The sequence below is a fragment of the Equus caballus genome, chromosome 16 (assembly GCF_041296265.1).
Source record: "Equus caballus isolate H_3958 breed thoroughbred chromosome 16, TB-T2T, whole genome shotgun sequence".
Lineage (NCBI taxonomy): Eukaryota > Metazoa > Chordata > Mammalia > Perissodactyla > Equidae > Equus > Equus caballus.
The window spans coordinates 84,711,462-84,731,577 of NC_091699.1; the positions used below are offsets into that span (position 1 = coordinate 84,711,462).

Genomic DNA, 20,116 nt, shown 5'->3' on the forward strand with positions numbered 1-20,116 from the left:
TTCACATTCACTGATTTGGTACCTATTTACCAAGGTCCCCTACAGGCTGAGGAGACCTCTCCAGAAACAGTGGCGCTCTGGAAACAAGTGGTCTGGCCTTGGCTTGGGTACAGAATAACTGAGGGGGCATTCTCCCAGACCTAAAGTTACCTCCCAGAGGTATGGAAACTTGATGAGGGCACCCTCTTGCCTCCGGTTCCCACCAAACTCCAAGAGGCCTCCTACAATGCCTGATGGGGAAGGGAAGCAAGGAGAGAAGTTAGGCAAGAGACATGAGCCTTAGCCTGCTCCTGAGGTTGGTGAGTCTCGACTTGGCCACTTCTTAGAGTCCCAGTGCCAAGGTCCGAAGGCCTGTGCTGCCTATAAAGAAGAGGCCCCCACATCCCAAGAGCAGCCAAACCAGCCCACCCATTGATTTGACTGAGAACATCAAGGAGGACAACAGAATGAAACAATCTTTAATAAAATTCCTATAGAAAACTCAGTCACAGGGCAAATACTCAGTTCTCTTTCCCATGTCTTTGAGGATTGAGAGCTCCCAACAGTCTTTGGAGAATAAGCAGTAGTTTTGCTGGATGTTGTCAGTACTCAGAAAGAGCATCCATTTACACATTCAAACCAGTAGTTCCTATTGCACATATTAACATTATTTGCCACCTAGCACCCTAAATATACGGTACCTCAACAAATAAATTAAAGAATTCCATGTGGCATGAAACCATTTCAATTTGAACGAATATCCTTGAAAAATCACATTATCACAAGTTTTAATAAATATAGTAAGAACAGCTGGCATTTTACTAAAATACTGAATTTCAGATCTGGAGTTTATTCCATAAAATTTCCTTTTCATTTGCTTTCTGTTTTGGGTACGTTTGCTCAAGTATTATGCTCTATGAAGTGAACTCTCATAGATACCATGTAAAAACTATTAATATGCGCCTCATTACAGAAGCAGCTGGAAGAACTGGATCACATAGTTAACTAAAAAGTAACAAAGGAAAAAGCTCTGCTTTTTGTAAAATTTTAAAACACAGGATGAAGAAAACCAAAGAAACATCTTTTTATATAGAACTCCCACTAGAAATTTTATAAATATATATGCAGCATATATATTATATTTGCCTCACCAGCAGATTTTCAGCAAGTCTGGTTGCAATGATGCTATCGTGGTAGATAAATATCAAAAGAATTAATGTTTCCACAGATTTAAAAGATTTCTTTTGAAAAATAATCATAATTTCAAATTATATTATAATTTGTAGTTTACACAATTTAAAAAGGGAAGAAAGATACCTTTCTTTTAAGCCTCATTTGGAAAGTAAGAACAGCCACCTGTCCCCAGGTGTGGATAAGTTGGCTGAGTGATAACACTTGGTCACAATATGATGAAGAAGTATTTACACCTTTCCAGACAAGTACCAAGTAAAAAAAAAAAAAAAAAAGACAGAAAGACAAAAAACAATCTCTAGTAGCATTCCTTGGCGTGCAAAGTCAGCAGAAAATGATTATCCATAATGTTGACAGTTTTCATGACGAATCTTGGAAGCATTCAAAAAGCAGAGGGTGGTCATGAGGGAGTGTTCAGATTAGGTTCTGTGGGATGCCTTGTTCTTAATTTAACTCTGAGTTCCAGGATTCCATTCCCTTTATAACATCTCTGGCAGGGTCACGTACAATTTAGTGCAAGTGCAAAAGGAAAACTAAACAAAACCAACAAATACATTAGGAGCAAAGGCTGATCGTTAAGATCGGTAGTCTTTCCGGACTGTGTGGGCCATCCAGTTTACTTTAGTAGTCCAGCTTTCCCTGAGTGCCTCATCAAATTTTTGCTTAAATTGCTTGAGTGCTTCTTCTTCACTCTTCCCTAGGGCAAGAGAGTCCTAAAAATGAAGGAAAAGAAAATCAGACTTTATACATCCTCTGTAGTGACATACAAATAACAAAGTCTGCAGGAGGCTGGCTCAGCCATGCCTCCCCAGCCACCATGCAGCAGTGTGCCTCATCTTCTCATTGAAATGCTGTTTGCAGGAGGGAGAATGAACACCAAGGTAGGGTGATAATATGACCTCTACCAAAGGGTTTCTGAAGATGAAATGAATTTATGATTACTGCAAGATAACTACTCAGCTGCTTGCCACTATCGCTCCCAGGTAAGAACTGTCTCACAGGAAATGACTTTGTGCCATTCCCTTTGAACATCTGAATGAAATAGGCAGGTATTGCTGAGCTCTACGCCCACAAAGTCCAATATACAAAAAAAGAGGTTTGTACCTTAAGATACTGTATATCCTTGACTGATGTGAGCTCAGGAAGCCCTGCAGTCAACATCAGTGCAAAGAGAGTGATGAAGAGATTCCCATGTCGTCGTAAAATCAGATACGCATCCTCACAACATTGGCGGAACCTTTTAGTTGATGCAGCAAATCCCAAAAGCATGATGTTAGAGGGGAGATAGTAAATTTCATAAAGGAAAACAAGAGAGACATATCTAGACTTTCCATAAGAGTTGGAAAATTTCTACTGAACTAAAGGTTCATTTCTGATTTTTTACTTCTTTGAAAATTGTCCCATGACTAAAATTTACATAAAATAAGTCATGCTCTCTAAAATCACACACATCCTTTTCAAAAACAAAACTAAATTGAAATTCTAAGATAAAAGGCAATATAACACAATCTAGGCTTTTATATCTTATAAGACACAAAAAATGATTATAAAACAAGTGATAATTATAATCCATGAGGATTTCTGAACATAATTCTAGATTCTAGATTTACGGTCTGACTCCAGAGATTAATTTCTTTAATGTCCCCCAAATCAGTGTCAATGCTTTTGCATTACGCCTCCCCGTCATCTGCCTTCCCTCTCTCTCATTCAAGAGGACCACCCAATCCTATCTCCCTAATTTTGCCAAAGAGAAAAACGGACCCAGAGGTATATTCTGCAGAAACCTGGCAGAATCAGAAATAACAGAAATTATTTGGTAAGCCTATAGTATGAGTTGGTCACAGCACATAACATCTCTCTCATGATCATAATAGCCTTGAAATTGAATTATTCTTGTGCCCATTCCAAGATGAAGAAATAAAGATAAGAAGACAAGTAATGTACTTTGAAAGATCCAAATAGCAAGGAATAGATCAGAGATTATAAAGTCTGTCCCTGAACCCTAGCTCCCTTACTGCACTCCACACAGAATGAGAGCAAAATGTCTGCCCCTCTCAGCATCTCACTATCAAACGTCTTAATTTCAGAGAATTTTCTAAGACAGGTAAAAGGTGGTATACTACTGGAATAAAACACGGTAACTTATTTTAGATTTCTAGCATTCTGTTTCTCTTCTCTATTTCAGAACCAGAATGTGGATCTGACAGGCAAACTCCCCAAAAACCTCCTATTAGCAGACTGAATATCTCTCAGATCTAAGTATGCCTCATTTCAGAAATCAGTTGGACTCTCAGTTCAGCTGATCAGATGAGGAAACATTAGATGTGCAGACCTTTGACACAGGGCAAGACTCACCGGCCAAACTTTTCTGTGTTTCCTGTTTTTCCTTGTTGAATCACATGAATGAAATCATAGGTAAGAATAAAAGGCACTCGCTCCCTTTTAATGCCAAATTTAGACTTGAAATTTCCAAGAATATGTCCAAAGTCAATGTGGAAGAGCTGGGGGGGGGGAAAAAAGGGATTTAATTTCCCTTGTTTTTCTGGTGAGTTCCAAATAGAAAGGCAAGATCTCAGCAGTCCTACACCCCCATGCACTACACCCACCTCATCTGAGCCCTTCTGTTTTCACAGCCTACTAGGCCACTTGGGAAGAGAGAGTTTCTAACATTCCTAGGTCTTTTATACTCAGTAATAACCCTGACATTAACCTGCATATACCCTGTGGGAAAGACAAATCTTTAAAAAGAAAAATACATCCAAATAATAAACATACACACAAAGAAACATAACAAAAAGAGAAGACATCCTTGCCCCACCAGCTCCCTCACCACCTTGAGTGCTGCTACTTAGAGGTAACTTCTCCCCACTCTTTCATGTGTTTTTCCTGGTATGTGCCTCCATTTTTCTAAACAGTAGGTTTATACTTAGCCTGCCACAGAACCATCATCCTGGGCTCTCCCTTCACTATTCTCCCATTTGGAGTCCCACATCATATTCTCTTTTGATTTAGACCAGAGTTTCTCAATATTGGCACTGCTGACATTTAGGGACCCATAATTCTTTGTTGTGAGGTTCTGTCCTGTATGCTGTAAGATATTTAGCAGCATTCCTAGCCTACAGCCATTAGATGCCAGTAGACACAGCCCTCTCCAGTTATGACAACCAGAAATGTCTTCAGACACTGAGAAATGTCCCGAGGGCAAAAGCACCCCAGTTGAGAACTATAACTATGAGTGTAGACCCTTGTTTTGGTGGATGCCCTTATTCTGGCAGCCTCCTGAGAAAAAATGCAGAGGAGATATGACTTTTGAGAACTGGTATGTTTGACAATGTTTTTATTCCACCTTTACATTTGACTGATAGTTTGGTTATAGAATTCTAGGTTAGAAATCATTTTTTCTCATATTTATGAAGGCTAACTTCCACTGTCTTATAGTTTCCAATGTTGCTACTGAGAAGCCAAATCTGACTCCTGAACCCTGGTGTGTGGCCTGCCCGGTCTCTGGGAAGGTTGTAAGACCATCTCTTTGTGCTTGATGCACTGAAATGTCGTGGCAGAGGGCCTTTTAGTGTCTTTTCATCCACCATGAGGGAACTTTTATGCTCTTTTTACTGAATTTTGTGAACATCCGCTTTGGAAAATGTTTTTATATTATTTGCTATTATATATAATATAAAACATTATTTTATGTTATTTGGTAAGTTCCTTCCCTTCCTATTCTCTGTTACTTCTTCCAGGAATTCCTATTAGGCTGGTGGTAAGCCTCCCTGGACTGATTCTCTACCATTTCTAGATCCTCTTTTTTCTATTTATCAGATATTTTGTTCTTTGGGGGATATTAAAGGGCAATATATAGCATGGTGGCTAAAAAACAGAATCTGAGCCAAACTGCCAGGATTTAAATCCTGGTATGTCCACTCTATTACTTCAATTTTCTCATCTGTAAATGGGAATACTGCTACCACTACAAGGTTTTCATGAAGACTGAAGAAGTTAACTAAAGAACTTAGAACTGTGCCTTCTACAAGTTGAGTTCAATAAATATTAGCTGATCTTTAGTTTACATTACTTCTCTTTTAACTTTTTGTTTCTTTTTTTAATTTCCAAGAATTCTACTTTCTGGTTTTTAAAAAATAAAATCCCATTATTACTTCATAAATGCCATGTCTTTTTGTTTTGATTTTTTAAATCATCCTCTGTTTACTGCAGTTACACTTCTTTCCCAGAGTTCTCTTTCTCCCCATTTTCCTTGTTTTGGTCTCCGTCTTTCACGGTGGAGGCTCCCCTCAAGCACCTGCTAATCCTTGGCCGACCATTCATACTTAAGAATGGGTCACTAAAAAGTTGAAGGGAAATTCTGTGTACCTGGTAGGATTGTTGATTGGTGGGTTTACTAGCAGAATGACTAGGGAGAGACCTCAACTGTCAGGATCTGTAGGTCTTTCCACTAGAACCACTCAGATTCTCTTGAGAAAAACCATCTAGTCTCTTGCTGAGAGCGTGGATACACACCCAGTTTCTAGTGAGCAAAGCAAGCAGAAGTGGCTGAGGATCATACCATTTAGTATTTTCATTTCATGCCCATTTTTAATATGGTACCTTTGGTTCAGCCTCTGCAGAACCTGGTGTCCCTGAGTCAGAAGAATCAGTTTCTTCAGGGAGTAAATCTTCTATTTCCTTCTCAGAGTTGGGAAGGAGACTTGAGCACCTAAATGCTCCATTTGTAAACTGCCAATCAATCCTATTTGCATCCTCATCCCCTATCACCACCTTCAGCCTTACCTAGTGCCTCTGATTCCAGAGCTTTTCTTGGACTGACATACCCCTCTACAAGTATGCAGGTTTCCATTTACTCAGCTATGCTAATCATTGCTGCTTTTCCATTTTGTTATCTATCATCCCCAAATCTGTTGATGTCTTTCACCCACCGTGGCCCCTTCTCCTATTATCTTTGACTTCTTGGATTTATATATTTCTTATTCCTTAATATATATTAGAAGAGTGTCAGGAAAGAATGGAGAAAAACCTATGTGTTCAATTTGACAAGAAGTCTGAGGGAATCCTTTCAGTATGAACACAGGTTCAACTCTAAAAGCCCCAAGCCAGAACTACCTGGATCTCCCAGGAGTTTAAAACTCTGGGTCTCACCTAGAGCCAGAGCTTACACAGTGACCCCCAAATTTTCACTCTGGAATATCTCTAGTGGCAAGGAATTGCAAGGGTGGCTAAACTGAAAAATTATCCCAAATACCTCATCTGTCTTTGCTTCATATAAAAGCATTTACAAACAAATATAAGCCATTCCAAAAAAGGAGAAACTTTTCATTTGAAAACTAAGAACTTCTTCATAAATATCTGAGTCTAGTTCTCTAGTTACCCCAAAAATGGTATTACTCATACTCCATTTCTCCCTACTCCCATATATAATTAGACTTGATGTTCTAAAAGAGAAAACGGCTCAAGTGGGGTTCATCTTCACTTTTTTTTTAGCATTAGCTATCTTCTTTACAGCTAATACATCCTGCACATCATCTGCTCCTTCTCCTCCCAAATACAATTTCTTAGAATGAAAGAATAGGTGACTTTTAACTAACTGCAATAACTTTTTAAACGTTTAAATAAATGCTTATCACCTAACTTTAAGCAAACAAACCAATAAATATATGAAGCAGATAGTATATGAAATGAGCAGAACATAAAAGGAAAGACAAAGACATGATTCCGAGGTTCACTAAAGAATCTGCCTGAGTTTCACAAGAGACTGTGCTGTACATAAGTAATAACATCACTGAGGGCCTTGGCCGACTCTGGGGAACAGCTCACCTGGCCAGTTTTTTTGACCATGATGTTGTCGCTATGTCTGTCACCAATTCCAAGGACATAAGAAGCTACACAGTAGCCGGCACAGGACAGGGTAAACTCTTCAATGGCTCGGTCCAGGTCATCCCTGAACAAGAGGAAAAATAGAAGCAACAAAGGTTTTTAGCCTCCAAATGTGTAGGATGAGATGCAATTCACACTTCTGTTTCCTTTTTAATTGTGAGGAGAACTGCAACACAGAGTTGCCGAAACCATATGAGCAGAACATGCTGGATGAGCCAAGAGCGAGAATGATCATCACAGGAGCAGGGCAGAGAGGGATGGCAGACTGGCTCAAAAGCTCAGATAACTGGACCTCGCCATTCAAACAGCTGTGTCCTGAGAGCTGTGTTTCAGGAGGGAGGGACAGGTTCACATGCACAGAAATGAGAGGGCACCATCAGCTTTGCTGGATGACGCTGGGGCTTTGGAACATTTTAATACCTTTTTTTTTTTTGAGGAATAAGCCCTGAGCTAACTGCTGTCAATCCTCCTCTTTTTTCTGAGGAAGACTGGCCCTGAGCTAACATCCGTGACCATCTTCCTCTACTTTAACCACAGAATGGCTTGCCAAGTGGTGCCATGTCTGCACCTGGGATCCGGACCGGCAAACCCCGGGCTGCCGAAGCGGAATGTGCGCACTTAACTGCTGCGCCACCGGGCCGGCCTCAGCTTTGGAACATATTAGAATTCCACATTTAATAGTCAACGTACAGCAGTTCCAACCATTTAAATCACTGACTTAAAATCAGAAGTGAGTAATATAGACCTTTTAGAGACAAGGTCCTTAGATCAAAATTTGGAAACTGATTCTCACATACAAGTCCTTGGATTTTGCCAATGATAAAATTTAAGTTTGACTTTGAAGTCTTCAGCCAAAAATACTTACACAGTGTTTTCCCCTCACTGTGAAATTCCTTAATCTCCTATGTATTAGGACTTTTCCAACACAATAACCATAAATAACACAATTTCTAGCACTGTATTTTTTAGTTTGGAGAGATCAGAGACTACAAACTCATTTAATTCTATTTTAAAAACCTACTGAAAACTTACTTAAGTTCATACATTCACATAATTACAGAAGTTGATATACTTACACAAAAATTTATATGTTATTTAAAAAATACTTAAATTCTTAGATTCTATCTACGGTAGGCCTCTGAAATTTGATCTAGATAACTGCAGAATTCAATGCTAACTACCTGACAGACTTTAGGAAGGGCTATTTGTCATTTTGATCTAATCTGAAACGAAGCAATAAATAAGACTAATATTTCCTCTAGGACACTAATGATTCTAATTGGCAAAATTAGAATTTGTTATAGTTATTTGACTGTTTTTTGGTTTTGTTTTCGGTTTTTGTTTTTGGTGAGGAAGATTGGCCCTGAGCTAACTCTGTGACAATCTTCTTCTATTTTTTTGTATGTGGGACACTGCCACAGCCTGGCTTGATGAGAGGTGTGTAGGTCTGCACCCAGGACCAGAGCCCAGGAACCCCAGGCCACCAAAGCAGAACATGCAAACTTAACCACTGTGCCACTAGGCCGACCCCAGTTATTTGACTGTTTGTTCAGAAAAATGATAATCAAACAAAATAAACTAACCCAGAATTGTATTCTTTAAGCCAGTTCAGAAGGGCATCTTTATTGAAGGCTGCTGCAGCAGCCACATTGCTACTGTTCAGCTGAATGTCAGCAATTGTTTCAGAGGTGCTCACAACTTCAATGAGGCCAGAGCGGTCTCCTGTTGCTAAACAGCCATAAGGCAGCATCCTGAAAGGGAAAAAAACGGGCATAGTCACATGTGTATATTATCCATAAAATGAGACATTAATGGAGTTTTTTCTTTGATTTTATGAAAGTTTTATTACTATTGATACCCTTGCCATTATTTTATTATTGTCATACAGAAAAATATGAGTTCTACCTTCTATTAGGGAGTAAATCTCTTGGCTAACAGATAATTTACTAAAAATCCAATGTGCCATCTAAACGTATAATTTGTTATCTAGTTATTCTGGTGAAATATTCTATTGTTTGTGTAGGTGGACAGAAGCACATCAGATGAAAGTCTTTCATTTTAACTCTAAATTTTGAAACCACCCTTTACAGAGCACCTAATAGGTGCCACATAGTGGGCGAAGCACTTTACACATCACCTTGGCTAACAGCAACTCCATCCTTCCATGTGTTCAAGCCCACAACCTGAAAGTCATCTTTGACTCTTCTCTCATGCGTGGGTATTTACCTATCTTGAAAATGTATACAGAGTCTAAGTACTTCTCTGCCTCCACCCTTCCTTCTGCTCCCACCCTAGTCCAAGTCACCATCAACCCTTACTCAATTATTAAAGTTTCCTAACTAGTCTCCCTACATCACAGTCTGTTCTAAACGCAACAGCAACATAATTCACTTAAAATATACTCATGTTATGTCACTCCCCTGATCAAAATTTCCGCAACGGCTTCCCACCTTAGAGTGAAAGCCAGCATGCCTGCCATCGCCCACAAGCCTTTCGATCTAGTGCCCCTTCACCTCTCCTAGGACCCTCCCCTTGCTCACTTCGTTCCTACTACAGCGGCTTCCTTGCCAGTCCTCAAACATATCAGGCACAATACTCCCTCATTTCTTTATATATGTTATTTTCTCTGCCTGAAACATTCTTCCCCAAGACATCTACAGGGCTTACTTCCTTACCTCTTTGAAATCTGCTGAAATGTCACCATCTCAGTGAGAAATTCCTGACTCGTCCTATTTAAAATTGCAACACTATCTGTGACACAATAGTTGCTATCTCTTCCCTGCTTTATTTTCCTCTCTAGCACTCAACACTATACAACATCCTGGACATTTTATTTATTTGATTATTGTCTGTCTCTACCATTGGGATGTAAGTTCCATCAGGCAGGGCTGATTTCTTCCCTGCTATATCCTCAATGCCTGAGAATGTGCCTGGCACAAAGCAGGCACTAAATAAATATTTTTGAATGAATAAACAAATTTAACAACAAAATCTCTATAAGGTAAATTCCAAATTTTACAAATAAGGAAAAAGAAATTTGCAAAAAGTTACATATTTAACCAAGTGGAAGATCCAAGACTTAAAACTAGGTCTGAGTGCCTCTAAAACTATCTTTTTAACCTAAAACAGTTTCGAGAGTCACTAACTACATAGAGGCTTCACAGAATGCTTCTTATGCAAAACAATTTTTGCCAAATTGATAGGTTGCAGTTTGCTTCATTTGCATTTATATGATTCCCAGTGAAAATAAAAACTCTCAGATCTCTTTTAGCCATTTTAAGAATTTTTTGTTAATAATTTCTTTCTTTCTTTTTTCTTGTTTTGAGCAAGATTAGCCCTGAGCCAACATCTGCCACCAATCTTCCTCTTTTTTCTGAGGAAGACTGGCCCTGAGCTAACATCTGTGCCCATCTTCCTCTATTTTATATGTGGGACACCTGCCACAGCATGGCTTGACAAGTGGTGCGTAGGTCCGCACCTGGGATGTGAACCAGTGAACCCCCAGCTGCAGAAGCAGAACGTCCAAACTTTAACCGCTATGCCCCTAGGCTGGCCCCAAGAAGAATTTCTTTTGTGAATTAGCTATTCACATCCTTTGCCTGTTTATTGGGCTTTTAAACATTTTCCTTAGTGACTTAAATGAGTTCCTTACATACTAATATTATCCTTTCTCATTTTGGTTGTAAACATTTTCTCAAAACTGTATTATCTTGAGAGTAACTCTGAAATGAAATACCTTGGAAATTTCAAATAAAAGTCAGGCGACTACATCCATGCATCGGATGGAATTCATGGATTCAATAAATATTTGGGTGCAGCTATGTGCCAAGCATTGTGTTAGCTGCTGGTGATACAGAAATGAGCAAAAACAGCAATCCCTGGTCTCACTGAGGGGACAAAGCACAAATGCACAATGTACATGTGATCTCTGTGTGAATGACAAATGCCATGAAAACATGTCAAGGGTTAGGCAAGAGCTCTGTGAGGAGGAAGGACAGCAGAACTGGAGGAGAAGGCAAGGGGGAGCACAAAAACAAGGTGAGGAGAAGAAATGGTCAGTGTTGGAAAGACCACGCAGGGCCCATAGGCCATAGAGGGACTCTGTCACTCTCCTAAAAGCACTGAGAAAGCCTTTGAAGGATTTCATGAAAGAGAAAGAACGTGTGTGTGTGTGTACTGGGGAAACGCATGAGTTTGTTAGTACGTGTAACAATCAGATAGAAGAGTTTTATTAAGTAGTTCCTAAATTTCCTTCCGTCTAACAATTCAATTATTTTATGCCTCTTTAAGCACTTTCCTAGTTACAGCAAATAAGGTTGGAAGCAGAATTGTCAAACTGCATACTGGCATCCTGATATACCAATAGACTGCTTTACATCTGCAATATTATTTCTCCTTTTAAAACTTCCCCCTCAGTAAGAAGGGTAGCTATGGAGAATGAAACACCCCTATCCTTATCGTGACACAACACATGTGAGGTAAACACTGCCTGGTTAAAGTGCACTTTGGCTCACTTTCCTGCATCTCCTCCCACCCCACTTGTAGCCAAACTGGGCAAAAGTCCAATAACTTCCTGTCAAAAGCAGGCAACGATGAAAGCATTCAGTGTCTTGAGGATGGAACGCTCACAATGGGAAGGAAAAAACATCCTTGTCAGAGAGACAGTTTGACAGAAGTCAAGCTGGGGACAAACTCTTGGAGCCCTGACCATCTTACACGGGCCCCCTTTGCACTCAACTTCTACACTTCTTATAAAGGCCTTGAAAACAATTAGTAATGTTTACCTTCCTTTCTCAGACTCCCTGACTCAAGGAACAATTGTTACCCTTCCACCAAAGCAAGCGTTAAAAACCAAAATAAATTCTATAGCAGTAGGGGTGGCAGCCCCATAATCTTACTCTGAATGGATACGTAGAAAGTTTTCTCTGGCTTTGACTCTGACACATCAACCCAAGTCTGAATGGTACCTTAGCTCATTGCCTCCAAAGGAGTGAAGTGTAACTCTTTTACCTAACGCTTGCATTACTGCATCCTTCCAAGACTAAGGATACGAGTGTCATCAAAGAACTGTTGTGTAACTCTCTTAAAAGGGAAGTAAACCTCATTAGCGTAACTCAGATGTAAAGTCACAATGAAGACAACTGCCCAAAATTCAACATCACACATATTTTTGGGGGAGGAGGGGTGGTAGAGGACAGTCAAATCTACCAAAGGCCAGAGAGATTTCCACATGAGGACAACCTATTAGACTTGACAGAAAAGGCTTATTATTTATTGACCAAAGGAGGTCAGGGTGTTCTCACATATTGAAGGCTTACGAATGTTCTAATTTAGAATGAAAGATACCAAAAGAGTATTTTGAGACATCAGAGAAAAATCAAAATGAGAAATATGCACTTTATTCATGTTAACAAGACAGTGGCACAAGTACTAAAATATTCTGATCAAAGTAGTAATGTATAGAAGGTACCTGAAGATTTGAGATTGAACTTAAAAGAGTGTGTGCTACATGACCCAGTTTAACCTGAACAGCTGGCCAAAAGAAAAACAAACACAGCAGGAACACTGGAGCACATATATTTATAGAAACAGTAAAAAACGTTTGGTGAGAAAAAGGTATTAGTTTGAAATGAACTCAAAAGAATTAAAGTCCTGCATATTTTTTTAACATGGGGTCAGAGTACAAAAAGTCAGCACAGATCTCACTGGATAGACAAGTTCCTTTTCCTTGTTAGACACACATTGCTTCCCATCAGACAGACACCAGGTTTATTTCTGGTACTCCCACATGTGGCTGCCTCCCTTCGCCTCAGCTCACAATGAACTTCATTGGATGCTAAATGTGCTTTACATCTGAATAGAATGGGTAAAATCAAAACTAACAGAAAAGAACTTGGTTGGGGTTTTCAACTAGGCTGACGAACTAAGGACAGTCTTCAGTTCAGCCTTTCATAACTAAACAAGACTCATCATATGGCCTGAATCTGCTCTTAGTAAAGGAGACCACTATGTAGCTTATGTGCTAACACTGCAAAGAACCAATGAGTTACTAGCCTAAGGTTGAAAAGTTTCCCCCATTTTCTGTGGGATAACTCAAATAAGAACATTTTCGTCAGGGTTTACTTTTACGGGAAGGAGCCAGATAGTAAATATTTGAGGTGCTGCAGACTACTAGGTCACTACTTAATTCTGCAGTTACAGCATAAAAGCAGGCACAGACAACATGTAAACAAACGGGTTGTGGCTGTGTGCCAATAAAACTTTACTCACCAAAAAAAAAAAAAAAAAAAAAAAGGCAGCCCAGACGCTTCTGGGTTTATGTTCCTCAGGCAGAGTTTCTCATAATTACCCATCCTCTTATCCATGCAGTACGTCTTATAACTGGGTAGGTGACCCAAAAACTTGCTACCTATTCAAAACTACTAATGCTGTTTTCACACAGCTGTATTAGAAATTCCTCCTAATTTAAAAGCAAAACTGTGTCATTTATGGACCTCAAAGAGTCCTTTGTATATGAACTATTATCTCTTGTCCTTATTCCAATCACATCTACAGGTCCCATGAAAGGAACAACACCCACAGCAAACTGCTCTTTCTACCTCAACAGCACTGGAAATATTTACCCTGGAAGGATCTAAGAGTAGAAAACTCTTTTCTTAAAAAAAAAAAAAAACAATGGAAAATTGAATATTTGGGGCACCAGAACACTTTGATAAATAAACAAAGGGTCACTAGATATATCTTACCATAACTGTTTTCTCATTCAAGACTGGTAAAATAACAGAAAGTCATCAAGTTTTTGAGCCTGACAGACCTGGATGTGAATCTGGCTAATGAGCTACTTAATATTCTTATAATCTTTGACAAATTGTTTAAATACTTTGAGCCTTAATTTTTTCATCTGTTAAAAAGGAATAAGACGACCTCACAGAGTTGTAGAGATTACATGACATTGTACGTGTGAAGAACCTAATACAATGCCTGGTTCAGTCAATCAACAGCAACTTTTTAAGTTTTTGAAAAATTAAAATATATTTAGTAATGAACAGAGCATAACTCAAACTTAAAAAATTAATCAGGAAATACTTATAATCTTGCAGGAATAAAGTCAATCACAAGTACAACTGTTTCCAGCAACCTTGTGGACTAAGTTGCTGTATGTACTAAAACACATAAAAAGTAACAGATAAAGTCAAAAAGGTTTTATAAATAGTTATGGTTAATAAAGAAAGAAAAGGAGATCTGTAGGTCCCAGAAATATAGAGATTATTCATAGTAGTGGCTCAGGAAGTTACTGACTTGGTTGACATTTTAATGCCCATGAGAAAAAAACACATGGTCTTGAGCCCATGAGACCGAGGCTCTGGAGCTGAGATCTTGCACAAAGCTGGGGCTCTCAAAGCACTGTCAAGTGTATGAAAAGGGAACTAGGAAATATCTGCTCACGGACTAGAGGATGTGCCATGAAAGTCTGCCATCTATCCTGGGCACTGGGTGGGCAATAAAAAATGTTTCGTGAAAGTGCACAGACTTAAGCCTTCCCACATTCTCATGAGATGCAAATATAAACTAAATATGAGGTATAAAAGCCTGAAGGCAAAGAGTTAACATAAAAACTGGTTGATTGTGTGTAAAGATCTTGGGAACAGCACAAACAAAACACAAATTCATTTTTGGGAGATACTTTCACACCCTAAGGAACAAAAGACCCTCACAGAAAACACAATCTCCACCCAAAATGAATTCAAAACCAAATATTATTAACTACACAAGGAAATGAATAAGATTAAGCAGATAAACAAAAAGGTGGCACCCCAAGAGATAAAACAGAACGAAATGAAAGAGACTCTGAAATTATGAAAGACATGAAAAGAAATAGGTAATTACAGTATTTTTTAAAAGACCAGGCATACAAAAACAAAATCAAATACAACTCCTACATAAAAATGGTCTTTGAGGGGCCGGCCCAGTGGCATAGTGGTTAAGTTTGTGTGCTCTGCCTCAGCGGCTCAGGGTTCGCAGGTTTGGATCCTGGGTGCAGACCTACACACCACTCATCAAGCCATGCTGTGGCAGTGTCCCACATACAAAGTAGAGGAAGACTGGCGAAGATGTTAACTCAGGGACAATCTTCCTCATCAAAAAATTTTTTAAAAAAATTTTTTAATTGTCATTGAAATAAACACACTACATTGAATACAAAAGAGATTAGACAATGTTGAAGAGAGAATTTGTGAACTGGAAGATAGAGTAAAAGGAAATAGAGAGACTGTCACATAAAAATAAAAAGGTAGGAAATAGGAAAGATAGGTTAAGAGACAGACAGGACAGAACAGAGAAGTCCAACATACATCTACTAAAGGAGCAGGAGAAGTCTATGAGAGTGGGAGAACTGCAATATTGAAGAATATGGATATATTTTGTAGAAACTAAAAGATGTGATTTTCTTTGATTGAAAAGATATAATGAGAATAAGGAAAAATAAAAAGAAATTCATACACAGATAAATTTTAGTAAAACTGCAGAAACCAAAGGCAAAGAGAAAGTTTTTTCTGCAGTGAGGTAAAAAACTGATTATTTACACTCACAGATTTTTAAAAAATAACAGAGGTTAGAATACAATGGAAGTTTTCTAAGTTTTCTAAGGAAAGCAGCTATCAATTTAGATTTAAAAATTCTATAACCAGGTGATGTCAGCAAAAACAGGGAGTTAAGGACCTCTGAAAATCCACTCTTCCATAAAAGCAACAAGAACACTGGCAAAAAATTGCCAGAATCAACTATTTCAGTAATACGGAAACACAAGAAAGGCTTGCAGCCATCTAGGGAGTGTTTATTGAAGGAAACAGCTAAATCTCAGTCATACTTTACCAAGACCCATCCTCCTCCTTCCCAGTTCTACAGTAGACTTGACAATGAACAGCCCACAATCATAGGGAATATAGCAATTTGCTATCTCCTACAAGGGACAAAAATGGGGCTAGAGTTCCTCCAAAGCCCCATCTAACACAGTTGTCATTCTTTGAACTCTCTAGTGCTTCACAGGAAGATCCCACTTGCAAGTCTGTTTCTTTGACTTGGCTCAGACCTCATCTGGTGTGAGATGCCTTTTACCTGGGGATGTTTCTAGAGAATGTTCAAAATCAATTGTTTAATACTGCAGCTAAGGCATAAATAATAGCTGAGGCAAACAACATGCTACCAAAAAAGCTTAAAAGGAAAAGCTGGGGAGTGAGATGTCCACAGGGTACGGTGAAAAACTCCAACATATTTGTAGGAATCTAGAAGGTCGTGTGCATGCCCAGGGCTGTGCACATGTACAGGAAAGAACTTACAAGACCTGAGCTCTCACCCCTTGCAACTTTGAGGCTTTACACAAGTTATAGCTAAGGCACAGTTCTGAACTACCTGGCTGGCTGCCAAGGGCAGGCCCCCAACAGGCACACAGGTAGTCAGCCTTGAATTCTATATAGTTTGATGCATTATGAAAGTACATAAGTAAGTACATGCTAAGACCTTTGAGATGCAGCTAAGGCAGTAGTTAGAGGAAATTTATGGTTTTAATTGTATATATGAAAAAGAGTGAAAATTAATGTTCTAAACATTCAACTAAAAAAATCCAAAGAACAGAACAAACACAGGTAAAAGGAAGGAAACCATAAAGAGGTAATCAATGATAAAACAGAAAACAAACAAAAAAAACCACAAAACAAGAAGCTCATTCTTTTACAATACTAAGCAGCAAACCTCTAATAAGGAAAAAACATTGCATATAAAATAATTTTACACATGCAAAAGAAGAAAAGATTAAACATAGAGATTTTAAATTACAAGAAGATGTTATAAAAAATATACAGTATTCAATTAATGAACTGGAAAATTCTTAGCCTCAAAACTGACTCAAGCAGGAAAACAATCTGAAGAGTCCAAAAACCATTAAGGAAAATAATTAGTAAAAAAAAACCTAGACTCCAAGGGCCAGCCCCTTAGTCTAGTGGTTAAGTTCTGCATGCTCTGCTTTGGTGCCCCAGGCTCACGTGGACCTAAACTACTTATCAGCAGCCATGCTGTGGCAGCAACTCACATATAAAATAGAGGAAGACTAGCACAGCTGTTAGCTCAGGGCAAATCTCCTTCAGGAAAAAGAGGAAAATTGGTAACAGATGTGAGCTCAGGGTGAATCTTCCACAGCAGAAACAAAGCAAAACAAAACAACCTAGACTCCAAAAAATCAACACCAGGATCAAACTTTTGCAGAGAGAGAAAAAGAAGGGAAAGTACAGCAAGTTTAAAATTAGCAAAATAAAACACAAAAGAATATCTTTAAGTATACCAAGTTTAAAATTAGCAAAGTAAAACATAAAAGAACATCTTTAAGACAATTGTACAGGGAAGGAATTTTTAAAATAATATAAGAAAAAGCATTTTAAACCTTAAAGGAACCTAGGTAATTCATAGGAGAGAAAACACAATACTTATAAACACTGAAGCATACTCACCCAAACTACTAATAAAAGAAATGCAAATTAAAATTCTATGGGATACTTTGTTATATCCACCAGAACTGCAAAAAATTAACAAGTGCAGGCAGACATTTCTGTGTGGAAACAATAGTGGTACAACTATTCTGGAAAGTATTTGGGCAATGGTAGCAAAGTTGAAAATGCACATGCTTTATGACCCAGCAATTCCACTTCTGGCTATATAAACTAAAAGACTCTTTCCTATGTGAATAGAGAGATATTTAGAAGCGTGTAAACTGTACAGTTCGTTTGGGTTTGCAGGGGGCAAAGTGGGGGAGGGGGCAAATAGCTACTTATAGGGGAATGGATAAATTTTTACATTTATTCAAAGAATTAATACAGAAGTGAACATAATGAATTAGAACTTCACATACTAATCTTGACAAATCTCAAAAAATGTTATAAGAAAAAAGTAAACTGCAAAAAGTTACGTGTGATGTGACAGCATTTATTTAAAGTTCAAAGCATACAATGGATATATAATATATACTTAAAGCATGAAAATATATGTATTACAGCTTTATAATAGCGGTTAATTCCGAGATGTGAAGCAAGAGAGTAGGATGATAATGCATTAACTTTATCTGCTTATTTCTTGTTTTTTAAAAAAGTAAATATGGAAACATGCTAATATCTGTCAATTAATTGTTAATTATATATTTTTTAAATCTTGCTGTTAGAACATAAAATTGTTGTAAATTATCTCCTATAGTTTCATGTTTGAAATAGTCCACAAATAAAAAAAATAAAATAGAAAGGATTAGGTAAAAAAAGAAAGTTAATCATCATCAACTAGAGTAGAAGAAAAGTTTAAAAATTGTATGGACCTGTATTATATCGTGAAATATGCTTAATGGTTTTTTTCGCCTTGATTAAAAAAGGAGCACATGCTCATTGTAGAATACTAGATAAACAGGTACACAAAGGAGGTAGGGGGGAAAATCACCTTTAATTTCACCACCCAGAAATAATGTCTATTACCATTTTAGTTTCTGTCAATATTTTAGTGTCATTTTCCAGTGAATTTTTAATATGGTTGAAATAATTATACAAAAACACATTTGCATCTCACTTATTTCATTTGATATGTGAAGATAAGCACTTTCTCCAAATTCTATAAAAAATATTTTAAAATACCTGAGATATTTGGTCACAGGGAAAAACTAATCATTTTTTAAAACCATTATTCTACCATTGAGCAAATGTTCAAAAGACTGGTCCAATTTTTTAAATTGTACATAAAGCAAGGATGAATATCTTCGTGCATAAATCTGTTAATATTTCTAATTTTTAAGTAAATTCTGGAAATACTGGACACAGGATATAAAAAAACTTGATACAGAGAGGTTTATATTAACTTACAATGGTATACGAAAATACTTATGTTTTTGTTGCTTCAATCGTGTCCTAGACTAGATTATCACTGAATAAAATCTTTTCTAGGAAATCAACAGTATTCAATTGTTTGGTTTTCTTTCTTTTTTTTTTTTTTTTTTTTTGAGGACAATTAGCCCTGAGCTAACTACTGCCAGTCCTCCTCTTTTTGCTGAGGAAACCTGGCCATGAGCTAACATCCGTGCCCATCTTCCTCTACTTTACCTTATGTGGGACTCCTACCACAGCATGGTGTGCCAAGCGGTGCCGTGTCCACACCCAGGATTCGAACCGGCGAACCCTGGGCCGCTGAGAAGCGGAACATGCGAACTTAACCGCTGGGCCACCGGGCCGGCCCCTCAATTGTTTAGTTGTTTCTTAAAGATAGCACTTGAGCTAACAACTGTTACCGATCTTTTTCTTTTTTTTTCCTGATTTTTTCTCTCCAAATCCCCCCAGCACACAGTAGTATATTTTAAAGATTTTATTTTTCCTTTTTCTCCCTAAAGCACCCCTGGTACCTAGTTGTATATTTTAGCTGTGGCATGTGGGATGCCGCCTCAGCATGGCTTGATGAGCAGTGCCATGTCCACACCCAGGATCCAAACCGGCGAAACCCTGGGCCACCGAAGAGGAACAAGCAAACCCAACCACTGCACCACAGGCCAGCCCCCTCAATTGTTCTTGTAATTTATACTTCTACATTGGAACTGACAGCGTCATATAATTATTAGTTTATTTATTTTATATCTTGTATGAATATTTCACAGCTTTTTCCCATATATTTATATCTATGAGCTCTTTAAATATTTACGATTATTATCCTCCTGTCCTGTTCATTATGAATATAATGTCTAGCATGAGGCCTAACTTTTAATTTTGTTGGTTGACATCAAATCTTTTATTTTTATGCAGTTAAATATATCAATATTTTGTTTGTAATTACCTTCATCTGCTCTTCACCTCAAAACATTTGATAATAATTAAAACTTTTAAAATCCACTAGATTTCCATTTTATCTGTTTCTGTTTCCATAAACCTGTCCTGCTCACTGTCTACCCCTAATAATGATGGCAAGCTGAAATCCCCGAGATCCCTACTAAACACTTCCCTCCCAGGAAGGTAGAGGAATCGATGTTACGAGGCTAAGTAAGGAGAGGGGC

General features: G+C 38.1%; 1 protein-coding gene across 2 annotated transcripts in view; it reads right to left on the reverse strand.

Moving 5' to 3' along the window:
* Window positions 1-437: 437 nt before the first annotated feature.
* The window catches only part of PIK3CB (phosphatidylinositol-4,5-bisphosphate 3-kinase catalytic subunit beta), a 169,603-nt gene continuing 149,924 nt past the window's right edge, over window positions 438-20,116 (reverse strand). For both annotated transcript variants that reach the window (XM_001495416.6, XM_023621014.2), the window contains exons 19-23: window positions 8,640-8,807; window positions 6,997-7,120; window positions 3,526-3,671; window positions 2,275-2,407; window positions 438-1,883 (exon numbers count right to left, since the gene is read on the reverse strand). In XM_001495416.6, the coding sequence (XP_001495466.3) occupies window positions 1,746-1,883; window positions 2,275-2,407; window positions 3,526-3,671; window positions 6,997-7,120; window positions 8,640-8,807 (709 nt within the window). In that variant the 3' untranslated portion in view covers window positions 438-1,745. The remainder of the gene's footprint in view (window positions 1,884-2,274; window positions 2,408-3,525; window positions 3,672-6,996; window positions 7,121-8,639; window positions 8,808-20,116) is intronic.